General features: G+C 42.0%; 2 protein-coding genes across 2 annotated transcripts in view; both read left to right on the top strand.

The window, feature by feature from the left end:
- Positions 1-16,476, top strand: part of LOC131353871 (E3 ubiquitin/ISG15 ligase TRIM25-like) — a 106,383-nt gene extending 89,907 nt beyond the window's left edge. The window contains exons 3-12 of the mRNA XM_058390944.1: positions 648-881; positions 1,170-1,317; positions 1,411-1,470; positions 2,055-2,305; positions 3,177-3,812; positions 5,108-5,203; positions 5,346-5,579; positions 5,712-5,883; positions 6,098-6,157; positions 15,938-16,476. Of these exons, the coding sequence (XP_058246927.1) occupies positions 648-881; positions 1,170-1,317; positions 1,411-1,470; positions 2,055-2,305; positions 3,177-3,812; positions 5,108-5,203; positions 5,346-5,579; positions 5,712-5,883; positions 6,098-6,157; positions 15,938-16,476 (2,430 nt within the window). The remainder of the gene's footprint in view (positions 1-647; positions 882-1,169; positions 1,318-1,410; positions 1,471-2,054; positions 2,306-3,176; positions 3,813-5,107; positions 5,204-5,345; positions 5,580-5,711; positions 5,884-6,097; positions 6,158-15,937) is intronic.
- LOC131355185 (E3 ubiquitin/ISG15 ligase TRIM25-like) lies at positions 11,094-13,180 on the top strand. Its single transcript, XM_058393468.1, has 3 exons — positions 11,094-11,687; positions 12,121-12,241; positions 13,164-13,180. The coding sequence occupies exons 1-3, from the start codon at positions 11,094-11,096 to the stop codon at positions 13,178-13,180; spliced, it is 732 nt and encodes a 243-aa protein (XP_058249451.1).
- Positions 16,477-18,589: the final 2,113 nt, after the last annotated feature.

Below are 18,589 nucleotides of genomic sequence, written 5' to 3'. Positions count from 1 at the left end.
GTGGTACCTTTTTGTGTTGACATCGCGCGCGCGTGCATCCGCTGCGGAAAATCTGCGCGTGCAGAAGATTGGAAGGCGCCGGACAAGCCGCTAATTTCTCTTTACACGCATTTTATTATTTTTATTTTTTTTGCATCTTTCTCGCGAGTTTGTGAATTTTCTCACCACTTACTGAGCGTGTGCTGTTAAAAGTCATTGTAGCGTGTGTGTGTTTGGACCTGGAGATGTCCACTGTCTGTGAAACTCATCAGGAACCCCAACATGAAGTTCCTGCTTTGAAGAAAAGGCCCAAGCTGGAAGAAGACACGATGGAGCTCCAGGAGAAGATCTGCTCGAAGGTCAGAACTAACAAGTGGTGATATGTCTTAGATAATACACTAAACCTCTAACCATAATTGTTGTTTTCTCATAGAGTGAGTTAAAGGAGGAGCAGATGAAATTCCAGCAGAGAATCCAGGAGAAGCAGAAGAAGGTGCAGGAGCTGAAACAGACTGAACACTATAAAGGTGAGCAGTGAGCAGAGACAGAGCTGCTCCTAGAAACACACACAACATGGACAACCAGTCATTTAGAGTCCCAGTAAGAGATTAATGATAGAGGTGTCTGTGTGTGTGTGTGTGTGTGTGTGTGTGTGTGTGTCCTAACAGCTCAGTGCACAGACAGCAGTAGATGACAGTGAGAGGATCTTTACTGAGATGATCAGCTCCATGGAGAAAAAGCGCTCGGAGGTGACGGAGCTGATCAGAGCTCAGGAGAAGGCTGAACTGAGTCCAGCTGAACGACTCCTGGAGCAACTGGAGCAGGAGATTGCTGATCTTCAGAGGAGAGACACTGAGATGGAGCAGCTTTCACACACACACGATCACATCCATTTCCTCCAGGTAAAACACTCGATGACTCTTCTTCCCAGCCTGTAGCCAATTTCCACCAGATCTTAAATCATACGTTGTGAGGCAGCAGTAGTAGCCACTCCACCATCCTGCAGCTCATGTACCTTACTAATAATCTTAATTTGATTATTAAAGAAGCTCTCTGTGCTAGCTGATAGAAAATAAAGTTGCATTCACACAAGACTATGACATAATGCAACTGCCTTCTGGTGTCCAGGCCAGGAGTTTATAAAAATAATGGATGCTCTTGTTTCTCTAACCTTCCTTTTTACTGTTTAGAGTTTCCAGTCTGTCTCTTCTGGACACGAGGACTCAAGCATCACTGTTAGTCCACGTCTCTCATTCGACGATCTGAGGAAGTATCTCTTGGACATGAAAACGCAACTTGAGGAATTTTGCCCTGCGGAATTTAAAATCTCTCTCTGTGGTAAATGAAGATGTTCTGACCAAAAACCTGTTTTTCTCTGAAAACATTCAACACTGATTGTGTTTCAGTAATTGACTCTGTTGTTCTTCACAGATTCTCCGGTTCAGATGACATCAGTCTCAGAGCCAGAGAGCAGGGAAGACTTTTTGAAATGTATGACACACACACACACACACACACACACAATTATACTCTGATCAGGTACAACACTGTGAGCAGTGAGAGGTGAAGTGAATAAGACTGAGTATCTCCTCATCATGGCCCCTGTTAGTGGGTGGGATATATTAGGCAGGAAGTGAACATTTTGTCCTCAAAGTTGATGTTAGAAGCAGGAAAAATGGACAAGTGTAAGGATTTTAGCGAGTTTGACCAAAAGGACCAAATTGTGATTGGCTAGACCACTGGATCAGAGCATCTCCAAAACCGCAGCTGTTGTGGGGTGTTCCCGGTCTGCAGTGGTCAGTATCTATCAAAAGTAACCTGTAAGTCCTGAAGGATCTGCTGCTAACATCTTGGTGCCGGATCCCACAGCACACCTTCAGGGATCTAGTGGAGTCCCATTCCTTGATGGGTCAGGGCTGTTCTGGCAGCACAATGTTAGGCAGGTGGTCATAATGTTATGCCTGATCAGTGTATGTCTATTTATATACTGTTTATACTTATAAACTTGTGCGGAACACTCCAGTACCGCACACACAAGTTTGTCTCATAAAAGTTATTTATCTTATTTGTTACAGATTTCCGTTTTCTGACTCTGGATCCCAACACGGTAAACCAGCACATCATTCTGAGTGACGACGACCGAATGCTGAGACACAGCTGGAGAGACCCGGAGTACTTTGACCATCCAGAGCGGTTTGACTACCAGTGGCAGGTGCTGTGTGAGGAGAGAGTGTGCGGACGTACTTACTGGGAGGTGGAGTGGATGGAAGAGGACAATGTGGAAATAGCCGTGGCGTACAGAGGGATCAGCAGGAAAGCACAACAACATTCAGACTGATCTGCAAGGTCCTGCATCCTCCAGAATAGGAGTTTATGTGGATCACAGTGCAGGAACTCTGTCCTTCTACAGCGTCTCTGACACCATGAAGCTCCTCCACAGAGTCCACACCACATTCACTCATCCTCTATACGCTGGGTTTGGGGTCATCTTGTTTCATGAAGGTTTGACCGTGAGGTTATGTGATTCAAAGTAACGTGTCCCAGTTTCTCACAACTGTATATCATTCATTTGTTTAGCTCTGGAATCTCCCAGCTCTGTTTGGAACCATCACTTACAGCATTATTATATATATATATATATATATGTGTATATTTTGGACAGAAATTTTTATTTCTGAAATAAACGTGATTTAATGAAGGCTGGGTAAATGTTTGGACAGAGATGGAGTGTGTTTCTGTTCAGACTTTTTCTTCATTTCTGTTTTTTTTCCTACATGCGTCTGTTTTTTTTCATACAGCTGATGTGAATGTTATTTCAAAGTTTCAATGGATACACTTTATAGAAAGAAGGAGAAGATCTTAATCTGCTGTAAACAGGTAAGTAATCCACTCCTGGATGAAGTCAGATGTAAGTGCAGAGTGGTTTTAATGCTAACTTTTAAACAGAAAAGACAACCTGTGCAGGTGAACGTGACACAAAATTAGTATTATTGACAGTATGAACAAACTGTTGCCTTAAATTTACTGAAAGTTTTGCTTCAGCTATCAGTTGATAGGAAAAATGAAAAATCTACACATGTTCATGGATGAAGTGGAGATGAAATGGTTAACAGAGAAGCATTCTTAACCTTCCTATTTTTGTGCTCCTCCTTTCTCTTTAACCCACACAAACCAGAATAAGGAAGTAATTAAAATAAAACGAATCTCTCTCACTCTCTTTGTCACCCTGTGAGTTCAGGAAAATGGCTGAAGCTAGTATTTCAGTAGATCAGGATCAGTTCATCTGTCCAGTGTGTCGGGATCTCCTGAAGGATCCGGTAACTACCCCCTGTGGTCACAGTTTCTGTAAGGTGTGTATTAATGGCTGCTGGAATCAGGAGGATCAGAAGGGCGTCTACAGCTGTCCTCAGTGCAGAGACACTTTCACTCCAAGGCCTGTTCTACGCAGAAACAACATGCTGGCCACAGTGAAGAATCTGAATAAGACTAAATTCCAAGCTGCTTCTCCTGCTCAATGGAGAACCATTGGACCTGGAGATGTGGAGTGTGATTTATGCACCAGGAGAAAACACAAAGCCGTCAAGTCCTGTTTGGTGTGTGTGGCTTCTCTTTGTGAAACTCATCTGAAACCTCACTATCTATCTCCTGCTTTTAAGAACCACACATTAATCGAAGCCTCAGCAAAACTAAAAGAGAAGATCTGCTCTGAACATGAGAAGCTGATGGAGATGTACTGTCGTACTGATAAAACCTGCATCTGCTTTATGTGTACGATGGATAAACACAGAGGACATGACACTGTCACAGCTGCGGAAGAAAGAGCTGAGAAAGAGGTGAGAAGCCTTGTGAGAATAATTCTAGTTTTGTTTCTACACTAAAATTGCTTTAGTCAGTTGCAGGATTTTACATTTTATTTAAAATTTGTCAAAGAGTGTGAAAACTTTTCTCAGTGTTCTGGTCAGACCAGGAAGCATGACAGGGTGCAGCACAGAGAGAGAGAGAGAGAGAGAGAGAGAGAGAGAGAGAGAGAGAGAGAGACACCAAAGCTGTATAGATCATTGAGGAGACTGAAGCCTAGAGCTGGATTTTAAAACCAAATTAAAACATTTCTCAATCACATACACAATCATACAGATACACTACTCACAAAAAGTTAACAATATTTGGCTTTTGGGTGAAATTTATGGAAAATGTAAAAAGTTCACGCTACAGTGATATTATATCATGAAAGTAGGGCATTTAAATAGCATGCAGTGGTGATTTCCTCATCTCAAACAATTTATTGAAACAAAAGCCAACAACAGTGGTGGGGATACCACAACAAAAAATCTCAATGTCTCAATAATCTGTCATGTGCCCTTGACCATCAATTACAGCTTGACAACGAGCATTCCACTCTTCTTGAAGGGCGGCCCTCGGGTCATTGAGGTTCTGGGGTGCAGGGTTACGAGCCTCTACACGGCGACTCAGCTGATCCCATAGGTTTTCTATGGGATTCAGATCTGGAGAAAGTGCAGGCCACTCCATTTGAGGTTCCCCAGCCTCCAGCAGCCGTTCCCTAATGATGCGACCTCGATGAGCTGGAGCATTGTCGTCCATGAAGATGAAATTAGGCCTGTGTTGTTCATGCAGGGGCACAATGACTGGATTAATGATGTTATTGATGTTACCATTCACAATACAGTTCTGTATTGAGTAGACACACCTGCCCAGACTGTAACACCACCACAACAGTGGCTGATCCATAGCACTCTCCTTGACGTCTCCAACATCGTTGGCGGCCATCATTTCTGCTCAACGTGAATCGACTTTCATCAGAGAACAGCACTGAGGCCCACTGGTCCCTCGTCCAGCGTAAATGCTCCCTGGCCCGACGCCTGTACCTGGTGGTGTGGTCAGGTACCCTTGCAGGTTGTCTAGCACACAGACCACACTGATGTAAATGGTTTCAAATGGTTATAGTGCATTTTAGGTGCATCCTGAAATTTCACCCTAAAGCTGAATATCCTTAACTTTTTTTGAGTAGTGTATATCTGTGCAAACAAAACCCTTCCTCACATAATCTACTGTGGCTCACAGCTCTGTAAAATTAATTACCTCAAAATGATTATAATAATTTTGTCCTCAGAGTGAGTTAAAGGAGGAGCAGATGAAATTCCAGCAGAGAGTCCAGGAGAAGCAGAAGAAGGTGCAGGAGCTGAAACAGACTGTGAACACTATAAAGGTGAGCAGTGAGCAGAGACAGAGCTGCTCCTAGAAACACACACAACATGGACAACCAGTCATTTAGAGTCCCAGTAAGAGAGGGAATGATAGATGAGATTTATATCTTCTGTGTGTGTGTGTGTGTGTGTGTGTCCTAACAGTTCATTGCACAGACAGCAGTAGATGACAATGAGAGGATCTTTACTGAGATGATCAGCTCTATGGAGAAAAAGCGCTCGGAGGTGACGGAGCTGATCAGAGCTCAGGAGAAGGCTGAACTGAGTCGAGCTGAACGACTCCTGGAGCAACTGGAGCAGGAGATTGCTGATCTTCAGAGGAGAGTCACTGAGCTGGAGCAGCTTTCACACACACATGATCACATCCATTTCCTCCAGGTAACACTCACTGTCTGATCTACAGAGCCAGCTGTTCCTCACACACTCTCTAAAACACCTCTCATTAAAGCAGCAATAAATGTCCCTGTCTGACATCACAAGTGTGTCTTTCATTTCATTTGTTCTCTGTAGGCTTTAGCTTCTGGACGTCGGTCTTCTCTATTTGACAGACCAAATTTTGACGGGTCCAGCGTCACTGTCCCTCAACATCTGTCATTTGATGGAGTGAGGAATTCTCTCTCAGATCTGAAGAAGAGACTGGAGGAATTCTGTGAGGAGGAACTCAACAAAATCCCTCCACATGGTAAGAGGAGCTGCTCCTGCTGGAGAAACACAATGATGGAAAAGCTCTAAAATTCCTAAAATACAGAAAGTGATTCAGATTGTGTTTGTGAACTCGTTATTAATGCTGCTCTGTACAGTAAAGATGTATACATTTATTTGTTATTTCTTTGTGATAGTCCATTTACTCCTGCTTTCACCCTCGTAATGCTTTCTGGCTATTTTTCTCTCCACAGCTGTAGCAGTTCAGATTATTTCAATACCAGAGCCTCAGAGCAGAGAAGAGTTTCTGGAATGTACGTCTAACACACACACACACTTCAATACTAGCAGCTTAGGATCAGAATCATTTTATTCACCAATAACATTTATAATTTTACATTTACAAGATCCATTATTTTCTTCAAAAGCAGCTTAGGAAATAATAAACAGAGACGTATGAGAAATAATCCCAGGAATTTTGTTCAGATACAAAATGTGAATAAAATGGGTCTATTTTTGAAAGAATTCACGTATTTAATTACCTATCTAAATTGCCATCCTCCAAAATCAATGCACACAGACAGCTGTCTCACTCTTATACAGTATTCTGTGAATTAAACCCAACATGTTCGCATTGTTATGTGTTTTTTTATTTTAGATTTCTGTGATCTGACTCTGGATCCCAACACGATGCATCGTAACCTCATTCTGTCTGAGAAGAACAGAGTGGTGAGAGTCAGTGAGAGAAAGCAACAGTACTCTGATCATCCAGAGAGATTTGATTCCTGGCCTCAGGTGTTGAGTAAGGAGAGTGTGTGTGGACGCTGTTACTGGGAGGTGGAGTGGAGCGGTGAGTTTGCTGATGGAGGTGTGTTCATATCAGTCTCATATAAAGACATCAGCAGGAAAGGACTGAGTGATGACTGTGGGTTTGGACGCAACAATCAGTCCTGGAGTCTGCGTTGTTCTTCTTCTCTCACTTTCTATCACAACAACATTCAGACTGATCTCAGAGTTCCATCATCCTCCAGAATAGGAGTTTATGTGGATCACAGTGCAGGAACTCTGTCCTTCTACAGCGTCTCTGACACCATGAAGCTCCTCCACAGAGTCCACACCACATTCACTCAGCCTCTATACGCTGGGTTCTGGCTCTCCTTATGGTCTGGTTCTACATCTGTGAGACTGTGTGATCCAGAATAATGTGTGTCTCTTTTTTTTAAACCCCAATTTTGCTACTTAATCTATTGGAAATAATTTCAGTGATATTTGCGAAAATCAGTTTTCTACATTTGACGTTTCCTGGAAACACGCCTTTACTTTGTGTTTTTAAATTTTCTTTTCACAAATGTCTAAGAAAAAGTTTTATAGCTGAACAGCATTCATCAAGGTCTTATTTATTTTAGTGGAATGTCATTCTACCTGAGGATTTTGCCTGTGTTCTACTCCCAAATGCACTGACTGCTACTACATTTTCTGCTATATAAAGAAGCTCCCTTATTAGCTAGGCTTAGTGAATTGAACCTACAGATGTACTCAAGGATTGTCATAACTTTATTTGTTGGCAGATATCAGCCACGCATCTCAGGAAACAGTTTAATGGCTTTATTTCTAATGTTTAGCCTAAGATGTCCGTTTCAAAGGCTGATGTTCGACATATGAAATAAAAGTGTCATCTGTCTGATATTAAATAAATAAAAGTACTAATCAGTACACTCAGTTTATCTAGTGGTTGAGGCATGAAATTGTAGAATCAGGGAAATGTATTCATGAAGAACAGCAACAAAGAAATGAACAAGAATGTATAAACAAATTGAGTTAAATGTGAAGTTACTGCACCAACGTCTTTCACTTGATAAGTAAAGATGTGTATTTTTGTCAGAGAAACAGGTGAGAAGAATCTTTCCATAAATTAATAATCCTAATTATATTGCTTGTGAAGATTCTTTATATGGTTGTATGATTTAAACTTTCAATACCTCAGACGAATCTTGTAAAAGGGGTTTCCCTTCCTCGTGTCAAACCAGTTAGAGAATATTTGGACCATCACCCACCTGTCACAGAGCAAGACATAAGCAATGATATGAACCTGATTTTGGACTCACACTCCTGTGGAATTTGGCCTGGAATCTCTGGCCGGCATTCAAAATGTCATACTATCAAGCATTTCCTCCAACTGAAACAGCAGTCATTTTTAATCTACAATTTGAAAATTTAGTTTATAACAATGTCCCTAACATTGCTTTGTGACAACGTTGTTAAAACAAGTAAAATTTACATTAACTGAAAGTTAAATCAGCAACAGTTTCTATGAGAATCAGACTTTTACACCATCTGCGTTTGATCACACAATCGAATTTTTATTTTATTACAGATGCTTTGGTTGACTTGAAACATTGCTTGTACTGACAATACAATAATCAGATTCACCCATTCGTTATGTATTGTGATGGAGTTGCTCAGTGTAAAACACTACACACTTACTGTACAAAACATCACAATTACAGCCTTGTAAATTTCAACCTCCACTGACGATCATTAATATCTAAACAATTAGCTTGTGCTTAAACAGCTGAATCAGACTGGCCTGTTAAAGGAGCTTGTCTGTGGTAAGGGGCTCACCAGTGAGATATGAACTCCACCAAGCCACACATTTAGCCCTCCGTGAAACAAAGCAGACAGCCCATGCCATTGGCCATTCCATGGCTGAATTGGTTGCCATGGAGAGGCAATCTGATGGAGACAAAACCTTTCTTTTTAGCACCCCAATTTCCATCTTCTTCCTTTACCAAAGTGAGGGGCTAGGACTATCAACCAGTAGCCAACAGCACCAGCCTGGCCTGCTGAGGCAGGAAAAGAAGGCTAGCATTGCAGCCTGAGCCAACCTGGGGCTACCTCAGGGGCTACCTTTGGTGATCCTCTTCATCAGTCATTAGGGTGGTCTGTGTTTGTGCCCTCTGTTTAGGTTGGTGCACCAGATCTGGCCCTAGGTATAGACTATAGACTCTTGCTGAGCACGATTTACACTCCAAAGTGCATGATCAGGAAACAGGCTTCCTGCTGAGGCAGAGGCTGAGGCCTGGGGAATGGCATCTCCACCCGTAGGTGTTGGAATGCATATGGCAACTTTTGGGCAGGCGGAAGTGGCTTTGTTCGCCTCTGCCACTGTTGTCTGAACCCACTGTCCCCTGTGATTTTTTCTTTTCTGCTTTGCTATGGTGCAAACATAGACAGGGCTCTATCTGTATGCTTTCCCCAATAGCTGTGTTCATGGGGTTCCTAGCCAGGGTATGCCATAACTGAGTCTGCCTGTTACTGGTGACTTCTCTTTGGCCCACCTGAGTCTGGCTTGTGGATCTAATTTCCTTTCTGGACGGTGCTGCTTAGGAGATTCCCATCAGGAGGAACCTCCTCTCTCAATTGCAGGGGACGATTCTCCACCCTGTCCTGAGATTTGAAACCTCTTGGTCCCACCCCTGAGGGGAACTAGCTCCTAGATTCCTGCTACAGCTCTTTTCCCGTCTTGTGTAATTGGCTTCAGGATCTAGTTCACTGCCCTGTTAGTACAGTGCTAGAGTTCCTGCAGACACACCTGTTTGAAGGCCTATCACCCTTGAGATATACGTGGCAGCCACTGCTGCGAGTCACGGGCCAGACCACGTCTCCTCTCCTGGGACCTCTCAGTGGCCTGGGAGGGGTTTCTCTAAGCCCCCTTTGAGTCAGTGGAGTTTCTGACCCTGAAAAAAGTTCTGTTATTAGCAGGTCCAGTCTTTCTGCAGGCCTTCTGTCCTCTGCCTCATAAGTTGACAAAGCAGGAAAGACTGCACCTGCTGTTCTCTGCACTTATGTCCAATGCTTGAGTGCATAGTGTAAGTCCACTCTCTTTTTGTTTGCTTTGGTGGCTGCAACAAAAGCAATCCGGTCTGCAAGCAGTGTCCTTTGCTGAATAGTGGTAGATATCTTCTAGGCCTATGAGGTGCACTGTGTGGCTTTGCCTATAGGGATTCAGGCTCAATGTGTTCAACTAGGTGTTTTGCCTTGTCCAGCACTCTGGCTAGGGGCAATCCCCTCCAGGATATGTGTGCTGCAGCTGGTTGGCCTTCTCTACACACCCTTATCAGGTTCTATAACCTGGACATGGACCCCAATCCTGGGTCCCGGGTCTTACAGGGCTAATGGTGCTCTGCTCCCGACTTGTTCATGCCCTTTCATGACCTCCGGAACAGACATATCCCATCACATGGCAGTGTTGGTATTGCTGGTCCCATAGCATCAGCCATGACACAGCATAGAGTTTCCTCGAAAGGAAACTATACTAATTTACATATGTAACCCAGTTCCCTGAGAAAGGAACAAGATGCTGCATCACTGGCCACACTTGTGCTTACTTCAGACAAGTAGAAGCTGGAGTAATGTAAGCTAGATGCCATGTTATGGTCTTGCTGACACACTCCGCTTTATTTCATGACGTACCCAAGCCTTGACGTCATGATGTCACACAGAGCTTTAGACACAAATTCCACAAAGAAGCATTCCCATAGCGTCAGCCATGACACAGCATCTTGTTCCCTTCTCAGGTATAGTTTTCTGTAAGTAGACATTATTTTATCATAAGTCTACAGGGTCAGAACTTTTTGCAAGTCAGAAACGAAGCTGAATCCATAGGTTTGTGGAACAAATGTTTTCAGAATAGAAGTTTTCTTGCTGTTACACTTTCCTGGGTTTGATCAGGAATGAGATAACGAGAGCAGGGATTGAGACAACTCAAACAGATTCTTTATTTTTCCCTTTATCTTTACTTTTGCTTTTCAGCTGTGTTTTTACTTTGCACGCACATACGAATCTGTGTTGCTTTATTCATGTCTCTCTCTCTCTGTCTTTGCGATGCATACAAACATCACAAAAAATCATGTTCTACTGAATTCATTAAGGTTACTCCTAAAATATTAACATGTGAACAAAACAAACCTGATCTTTTTATGTGATCTGAAGTCCAGAAATGTCACATTACCAGCATTGTAATGCTCGCATTTTTACACACCATTATATCACTAACATTCATTGTGATTAAATGCTGAATTCCTACACACCTCACTCATGTAGCTACACCTTTCCGATTAAAGCTCCACCTACTTTCTCTGCCCCTATAAAACAGAGGTCATTAAATTCTGAGAAAACAAAACTGAATTCAGTGTGCTGTGCTGTGTCTCCGTCTCTGTTTCCTCTCTCTCTCCCTGTGAGTTCAGGAAAATGGCTGAGGCCAGTATTACAATAGATCAGGATGAGTTCAGCTGTCCAGTGTGTCTGGATCTCCTGAAGGATCCGGTGACTATCCCCTGTGGTCACAGTTTCTGTAAGGTGTGTATTAATGGCTGCTGGGATCAGGAGGATCAGAAGGGTGTCTACAGCTGTCCTCAGTGCAGAGACACTTTCACTCCAAGGCCTGTTCTACACAGAAACAACATGCTGGCTGAAGTGGTGGAGAAAGTGAAGAAGAAGACTGAAGTCCAAGCTGCTTCTCCTGCTCACTGTTACGCTGGACCTGGAGATGTGGAGTGTGATTTCTGCACCGGGAGAAAACACAAAGCTGCCAAGTCTTGTCTGATGTGTCTGGCCTCTTACTGTGACATTCATCTGAAACCTCATGTTGAACGTCCTGCTTTGAAGAACCATGTATTAATTGAGGCCTCATCAAATCTACAAGAGAAGATCTGCTCTGAACATAACAAGCTGACTGACATCTTCTGCCGAACTGATCAAACCTGCATCTGTTTTTTGTGTATGATGGATAAACACAAAGGGCATGACACTGTCACAGCCTCAGCAGAACGAGCTGAGAAACAGGTGAGAGAACTTTCCAGAATTAATTCTAGTTTTATTTCTAAGCTAGAATGAATTGCTTTGGTCAGTTATAAGATTTAAACTTTCATTTCATTTTTGTGTTCTTGTTATGGAATGTTTAACATTTTTTCCTCAGTATCAGTCATAATCTGGACAGACCAGTAATTGACAGGGCATGGCATGTAAAAGGAGATAGAGACTGAAGAGTGAATTAAGCAGTTTATTTCTGGCAGGCACCCAAGATATCACACCATCACCTAACTTTTTCAAACTAAGGGCATTTATTTTCTTCCCTGCCCCCTCTAATCCATACCCAAGCAAAGTAATCCCTGCCTCCCTGAACTCACAGTGATTCACAGTTCTGTCAAACACACATAAACTTTAACTATTAATTTTTAAACGTACCTCAAACTGAATAGAATTATTTTGTTCTCAGAGTAAGTTAAAGGAGGATCAGATGAAATTCCAGCAGAGAATCCAGGAGAAGCAGAAGAAGGTGCAGGAGCTGAAACAGACTGTGAACACTATAAAGGTGAGCAGTGAGCAGAGACAGAGCTGCTCCTAGAAACACACACAACATGGACAACCAGTCATTTAGAGTCCCAGTAAGAGAGGGAATGATAGATGAGATTTAAATGTAACTTCATTTTTTAATGTCTCCTAACAGCTCAGTGCACAGACAGCAGTAGATGACAGTGAGAGGATCTTTACTGAGATGATCAGCTCCATGGAGAAAAAGCGCTCGGAGGTGACGGAGCTGATCAGAGCTCAGGAGAAGGCTGAACTGAGTCCAGCTGAACGACTCCTGGAGCAACTGGAGCAGGAGATTGCTGATCTTCAGAGGAGAGTCACTGAGCTGGAGCAGCTTTCACACACACATGATCACATCCATTTCCTCCAGGTAACACTCACTGTCTGATCTACAGAGTCAGCTGTTCCTCACACACTCTCTAAAACACCTCTCATTAAAGCAGCAATAAATGTCCCTGTCTGACATCACAAGTGTGTCTTTCATTTCATTTGTTCTCTGTAGGCTTTAGCTTCTGGACGTCAATCTTTTCTATTAAACAGACCATATTTTGACACGTCCAGCATCACTGTCCCTCAACATCTGTCATTTGATGGAGTGAGGAATTCTCTCTCAGATCTGAAGAAGAGACTGGAGGAATGCTGTGAGGAGGAATTCAACAAAATCCCTCCACATGGTAAGAGGAGCTGCTCCTGCTTTAAATTAAATTAAATTGCTTTAAATTCTCAAGATACAGAAATTGATTCAGACGGTGTTTGTGATTCAGAGATGTTATTATTGCTGCTCTGTACAGTAAAGATAAATTATACACTTATGGCTTTGAGATTCTACTGTCCAGCATATCATTGTTAATAAACATATGACAAGGCTTTCACCCTGATGATGCTTTCTGTCTATTTTCTCTTCACAGCTGCAGCAGTTCAGATTAATTCAATACCAGAGCCACAGAGCAGAGAAGAGTTTCTGAAATGTAACACACACGCACACACACACACACACACACTTCAACACTAATACAAAATCCTCTTGCTTCATTTCAATTTGTATTGTTTTCTTCAAAAATCAGCTTAGAATCAGAATAATCTTTTTCACCAAAAACATTTACATTTTGGTCACAACACAAGGCATTCAGCAGCAACACAGTAACTAACCTAATATATAAATATTAAACCTAATATATAAATATTGCAACATAAGTGGAAATGGTATGCTATACAGGGTCATGGGCGGTCAAGGCTCATTGATGTATGTGGGGAGAGAAAGCTAGCTCATGTGTTCCGATCAAACAGACGAGCTACTGTTGCTCAAAATGAAGAGGTTAATGCTGGTTCTGATAGAAAGGGGTTAGAATACACAGTGCATCACAGTTTGTTGCGTTTGGGACTGCATAGCCGCAGATCCATGCTGACCCCTGTGCACCACCGAAAGTGGCAACAATGGGCACGTGAGCATTAAAACTGGACCACGGAGCAGTGGAAGAAGGTGGCCTGGTCTGATTAATCACATTTTCTTTTAAATCACGTGGATGGCCGGGTGCGGGTGCGTGTGCGTCTCTTACCTGCGGACCACATGATACCAGGATGCACTATGGGAAGAATGCAAGCTGGCAGAGGCAGTCTCATGCTCTGATCAGTGTTCTGCTGGGAAATCTTGGGCATATACACTACTCACAAAAAGTTAAGGATATTTGGCTTTTGGGTGAAATTTATGGAAAATGTAAAAATTTCACGCTACAGTGATATTATATCATGAAAGTAGGGCATTTAAGTAGAAGCTGCAATGGTGATTTCCTCATCTCAAACAATTCATTGAAACAAAAGCCAACAACAGTGGTGGGTATACCACAACAAAAAATCTCAATGTCTCAATAATCTGTCATGTGCCCTTGACCATCAATTACAGCTTGACAACGACGTCTCATGCTGTTCACGAGTCGACTTATTGTCTGCTGAGGCATGGCATTCCACTCTTCTTGAAGGGCGGCCCTCAGGTCATTGAGGTTCTGGGGTGCAGGGTTACGAGCCTCTACACGGCGACTCGGCTGATCCCATAGGTTTTCTATGGGATTCGGGTCTGGAGAAAGTGCAGGCCACTCCATTTGAGGTACCCCAGCCTCCAGCAGCCGTTCCCTAATGATGCGACCTCGATGAGCTGGAGCATTGTCGTCCATGAAGATGAAATTAGGCCTGTGTTGTTCATGCAGGGGCACAATAACTGGATTAATGATGTTATTCAGGTAGTATTGGCTTGTCACTGTACCATTCACAAGAGTGGACACACCTGACCAGACTGTAACACCACCACAACAGTGGCTGATGCATAGCGCTCTCCTTGACATCTCCAACATCGTTGGTGGCCATCATTTCTGCTCAACATGAATCGACTTTCATCAGAGAACAGCACTGAGGCCCACTGGTCCCTCGTCCAGCGTAAATGCTCCCTGGCCCATGCAAGATGCCTGGTGGTGTGGTCAGGTACCCTTGCAGGTCATCTAGCACGCAGACCATGCAAATGTAAACAGTTTTGAATAGTCTGACGTGACACTTGGGTTCCTCTCACCTCCTTTAAATGTGCCTGGAGTTGAGTGGCGTTCATCATCCGGTTCCGCAGGGCACTGTTCACAATGAAGCGGTCATCAACGTGGGATGTGGCCAAAGGACGTCCACTTCTATGCCTTTCTGTGACTCTTCCAGTCTCTCTGTATCTCTGTCCCAACCTGCTGATGACACTCTGTGACACTCTAAGCTCAGTGGCCACTTCCCTCTGAGAACATCCTGTTTGAAGCCTCACAATGGTGAGGTACTGTTGATCAGTTATTAGGTGTGGTCTTGGTCTCATGATGTCAAAATGTGAACAGCATGATGAAGAGGACTGTTTAAATACCAATTCTAACTGAACCACAAAATTATTGGTGGATTCATGGATCAAACACCGGTTGTGAATTTTGATGTTAAGCACCTTGATAGAGAACAGCAAGTTCTGCAAAAAGTACTGAAACACTGAACAGTTGGACATGTGCATTCAAAAGTGTAGAGAAGGTCAAATTAAGTTCACCTGGAAAGGTGCATTTTAGGTGCATCCTGAAATTTCACCCGAAAGCCCAATATCCTTAACTTTTTGTGAGTAGTGTATATATATATATATATACTTTGAAAACACATCAGATCTCACTGGGGAAAAATATCATGCTGGATATCTATACTGATATGGAATGGATAATGTGTTAGGAACGAAAGGATGACACAATGTTTGATGGAAATGAAAATTATCAACCTACAGAGACCTGAATTCAAAGACAAAGTGAAAAATGATGCAGCAGGTTAGTCAATTTTGCTGAAATTTCATTGCAGAAACTCAAAATGGTACTCAGTAGTTTGTATGGGCCCTGTCTGCCAATTCTGGTGTTCAGTGACAGATGCCAAGTGAGCTCCACAGTGCTGGGCAGTGAGCACTGAGCCCACTAGAGGATGTGGGGCCTTCAGGCCATCCTATTGAAGTCTGTTTCTGATTGTTTGGTCAAAGACATTCACACCAGTGGCCTGCTGGAGGTCATTTTGTAGGGCTCTGGCAGTGCTCATCCTATTCCTCCTTGCACAAAGGAGCAGATACTGGTCCTGCTGATGCGTTAAGGACCTTTTTATTTGTGCAAACAAACAGCTGTCTCAACCTTGAATGAATAAACAGTTTTCTGTGAATTAAAACCAAGTTTTCTCTTTTATTTTAGATTTCTGTTATCTGACTCTGAATCCCAACACGACACATCGTATCCTTATTCTGTCTAAGAAGAACAGAATGGTGAGAGTCAGTAAAGGAGAGCAGCAGTACTCTGATCATCCAGAGAGATTTGACTCCTGGCCTCAGGTGTTGTGTAAGGAGAGTGTGTGTGGACGCTGTTACTGGGAGGTGGAGTGGAGCGGTACTGGTGTTGTGTTGATATCAGTCTCATATAAAGACATCAGCAGGAAAGGAGATGATGATGAGTGTGGGTTTGGAAACAACAATCAGTCCTGGAGTCTGCGATGTTCTTCGTCTTCTCTCTCTTTCTATCACAACAACGTTCAGACTGATCTCAGAGTTCCATCATCCTCCAGAATAGGAGTGTATGTGGATCACAGTGCAGGAACTCTGTCCTTCTACAGCGTCTCTGACACCATGAAGCTCCTCCACAGAGTCCACACCACATTCACTCAGCCTCTATACGCTGGGTTTGGAACTGACTGTTTGTTTGGTTTTATATCTGTGAGATTGTGTGATCCAAAATAATGTGTATATTCTTTGGTATAAAATTGTTATACACTGTTGCACAAATAAACCAGCAATTTAACATGGCAATTAATAGAGCAACTATTAAAATTAAATATTAATAATGAAAGTGGGGAAGATTTAAAAAAAAAAACATTGAACATTGGTTAACTGTAGTTTCAAGGTTTGTCATGTTTAGAAATTTTGTGCTGTGGAATTTATAGAGAGCTCAACAGCTTAACTTTCAGGTTATGTCATATTTACATTATTGAAACTTTCAGCCAATCAGAAAAGACATTTTCAAATGTGACCAAAGCCCCTTATTATTATTCTGTAAGAGCAAATACTGTGCAGGTTTATACAGTAAGCTTCTGTCTGGTATTTATTAAGCAAACCCTTAATGTCATTCATTAACTAATAAACCATTCATGTCCGTTCTGGATGATGATTGGATGGAACAGTAACTTTTTCCTCTACGATTTAAATCAAAGCTTTACTCAATGATAAAGTTTATGTGTTTAACCAATTTTTGACTAAAACACAGATACTGAAGACAGAGAGAAGACAGAAACTTATAATCCTTTTAATGTCTTTTTTTCCCCCCAAATAGCCTTCACTGTATATTTGTGCTACTTAATCTGTAGGAAATAACTCTTGAGTATGATATGTGTTAAAATCTATTTTCTTCACTTGACTTTTCCCAGTCACATACTGTATCTTCACTTCATGTTCTTAAGTTTTCTGTAACAATCACAATGTTTAGCTGAACAGCATTTGTCAAGGTCTTTTTTATTTTGGACTGACTGAAGAGACCCACAATTAACCTGCAATTGACCAAATCAGAACAAATGTATTGTATGAAGTCAGTGGCAGCTTTATACAAAGATAGGGACTTTCATAAAAATAAAAAAATCTTCAGGATTTAAACTTTCAGTAAAATAAAATCAGAAGGTTTTTGTAAAATGTGTGTGTTATGTTAAGGAAGTGATAACCTTATCAACAGTAATGTATTAGTAATCAGGTCAAACCTGTTAGTGAATATTTGAACCTATCTGTCACAGGGGGAAACGTAAGCAATGAGATGTACCTGATTTTGGACTCCTGGAATTTGGAGATTCTCTGGCTGGCATCTAAGATGTCATACTATCATTCAACATTTTCTCCATCTAAAACAGCGGGCATTTTTAATCTACAGTTTCAAAATTCAGTGTCTAACAATGACCCAAAGATTTCACGAGCTTTACTCGAGGCTGCTTTGTGGCAAAGTCTGTTAAATGTAAAAGAAATCAAATTGAAATGCAGCGGAAGTTCAATTAGCAATACTTTCTATGAGAATCAGACTTCTACACCACCTGAGTTTTATCACAAAATCTAATTTTTATATTCAAATATATACTATTTGGTTTGCTTGAAACTTTATGACGTACAATAATCTTATAGCAATTCCACGGCTCAGAATCTCCCAATTATTAGGTCTTGTTAGTTGCTATTTCACATCGCCCTGGGTGTGTTGACTTTTATATCCACTGCATGGCTCCAGATTTGCAAAGATATGGTCATACAGACCTGTTGATTTCAGCTACATGAAGCAATAAATCCATGACTGTTCTCAAAAGGTGTTGATTAGATTTCTATAACAGCAGCTCTGATGTGGGTTTTTAAATATAATGCACTGCTTCTTATACCTTACCGTTTTATTTATTACAGTAACAGCTCATTTACAGGGTCTTGGATTCTAAACATTCCACATAAATGCAGAAATAATGAGTGTACTCTTTGATATACAGTGGAACCTCAGATTTAATTTGCTCTGGAGGCGGAAATTGCTATTGAGAAACGAATTTTCCCATAAGAAATAAATGAATAAATGCAGATAATCTGTTCCAGCCAATACAAAGTGTATGTAAACTGTACGGCTGCTTACAAAGAACTGACCCAACCCAAGCATTCCATGCCAAGGGTCCTCACAGGAAGTCGTGCCACCAAGCTTGGGCTAAAAATAGAACAGACCGCCCACGCCACCAATCTGTCAACAAAAACACCCACGTGAAAAATCACCTTTTGCTGAAGGCTGACTCTTTCCAAACAGCTTTCACTGACTGAACAAAAAGTCAATTAAAGTCGCTTTTCTTTT

This window comes from Hemibagrus wyckioides, linkage group LG06 (genome assembly GCF_019097595.1).
Source record: "Hemibagrus wyckioides isolate EC202008001 linkage group LG06, SWU_Hwy_1.0, whole genome shotgun sequence".
Classification (NCBI taxonomy): Eukaryota; Metazoa; Chordata; class Actinopteri; order Siluriformes; family Bagridae; genus Hemibagrus; species Hemibagrus wyckioides.
Note: the sequence above shows the minus strand (reverse complement) of the source record. Positions and strands in the feature narration are given on the sequence as shown.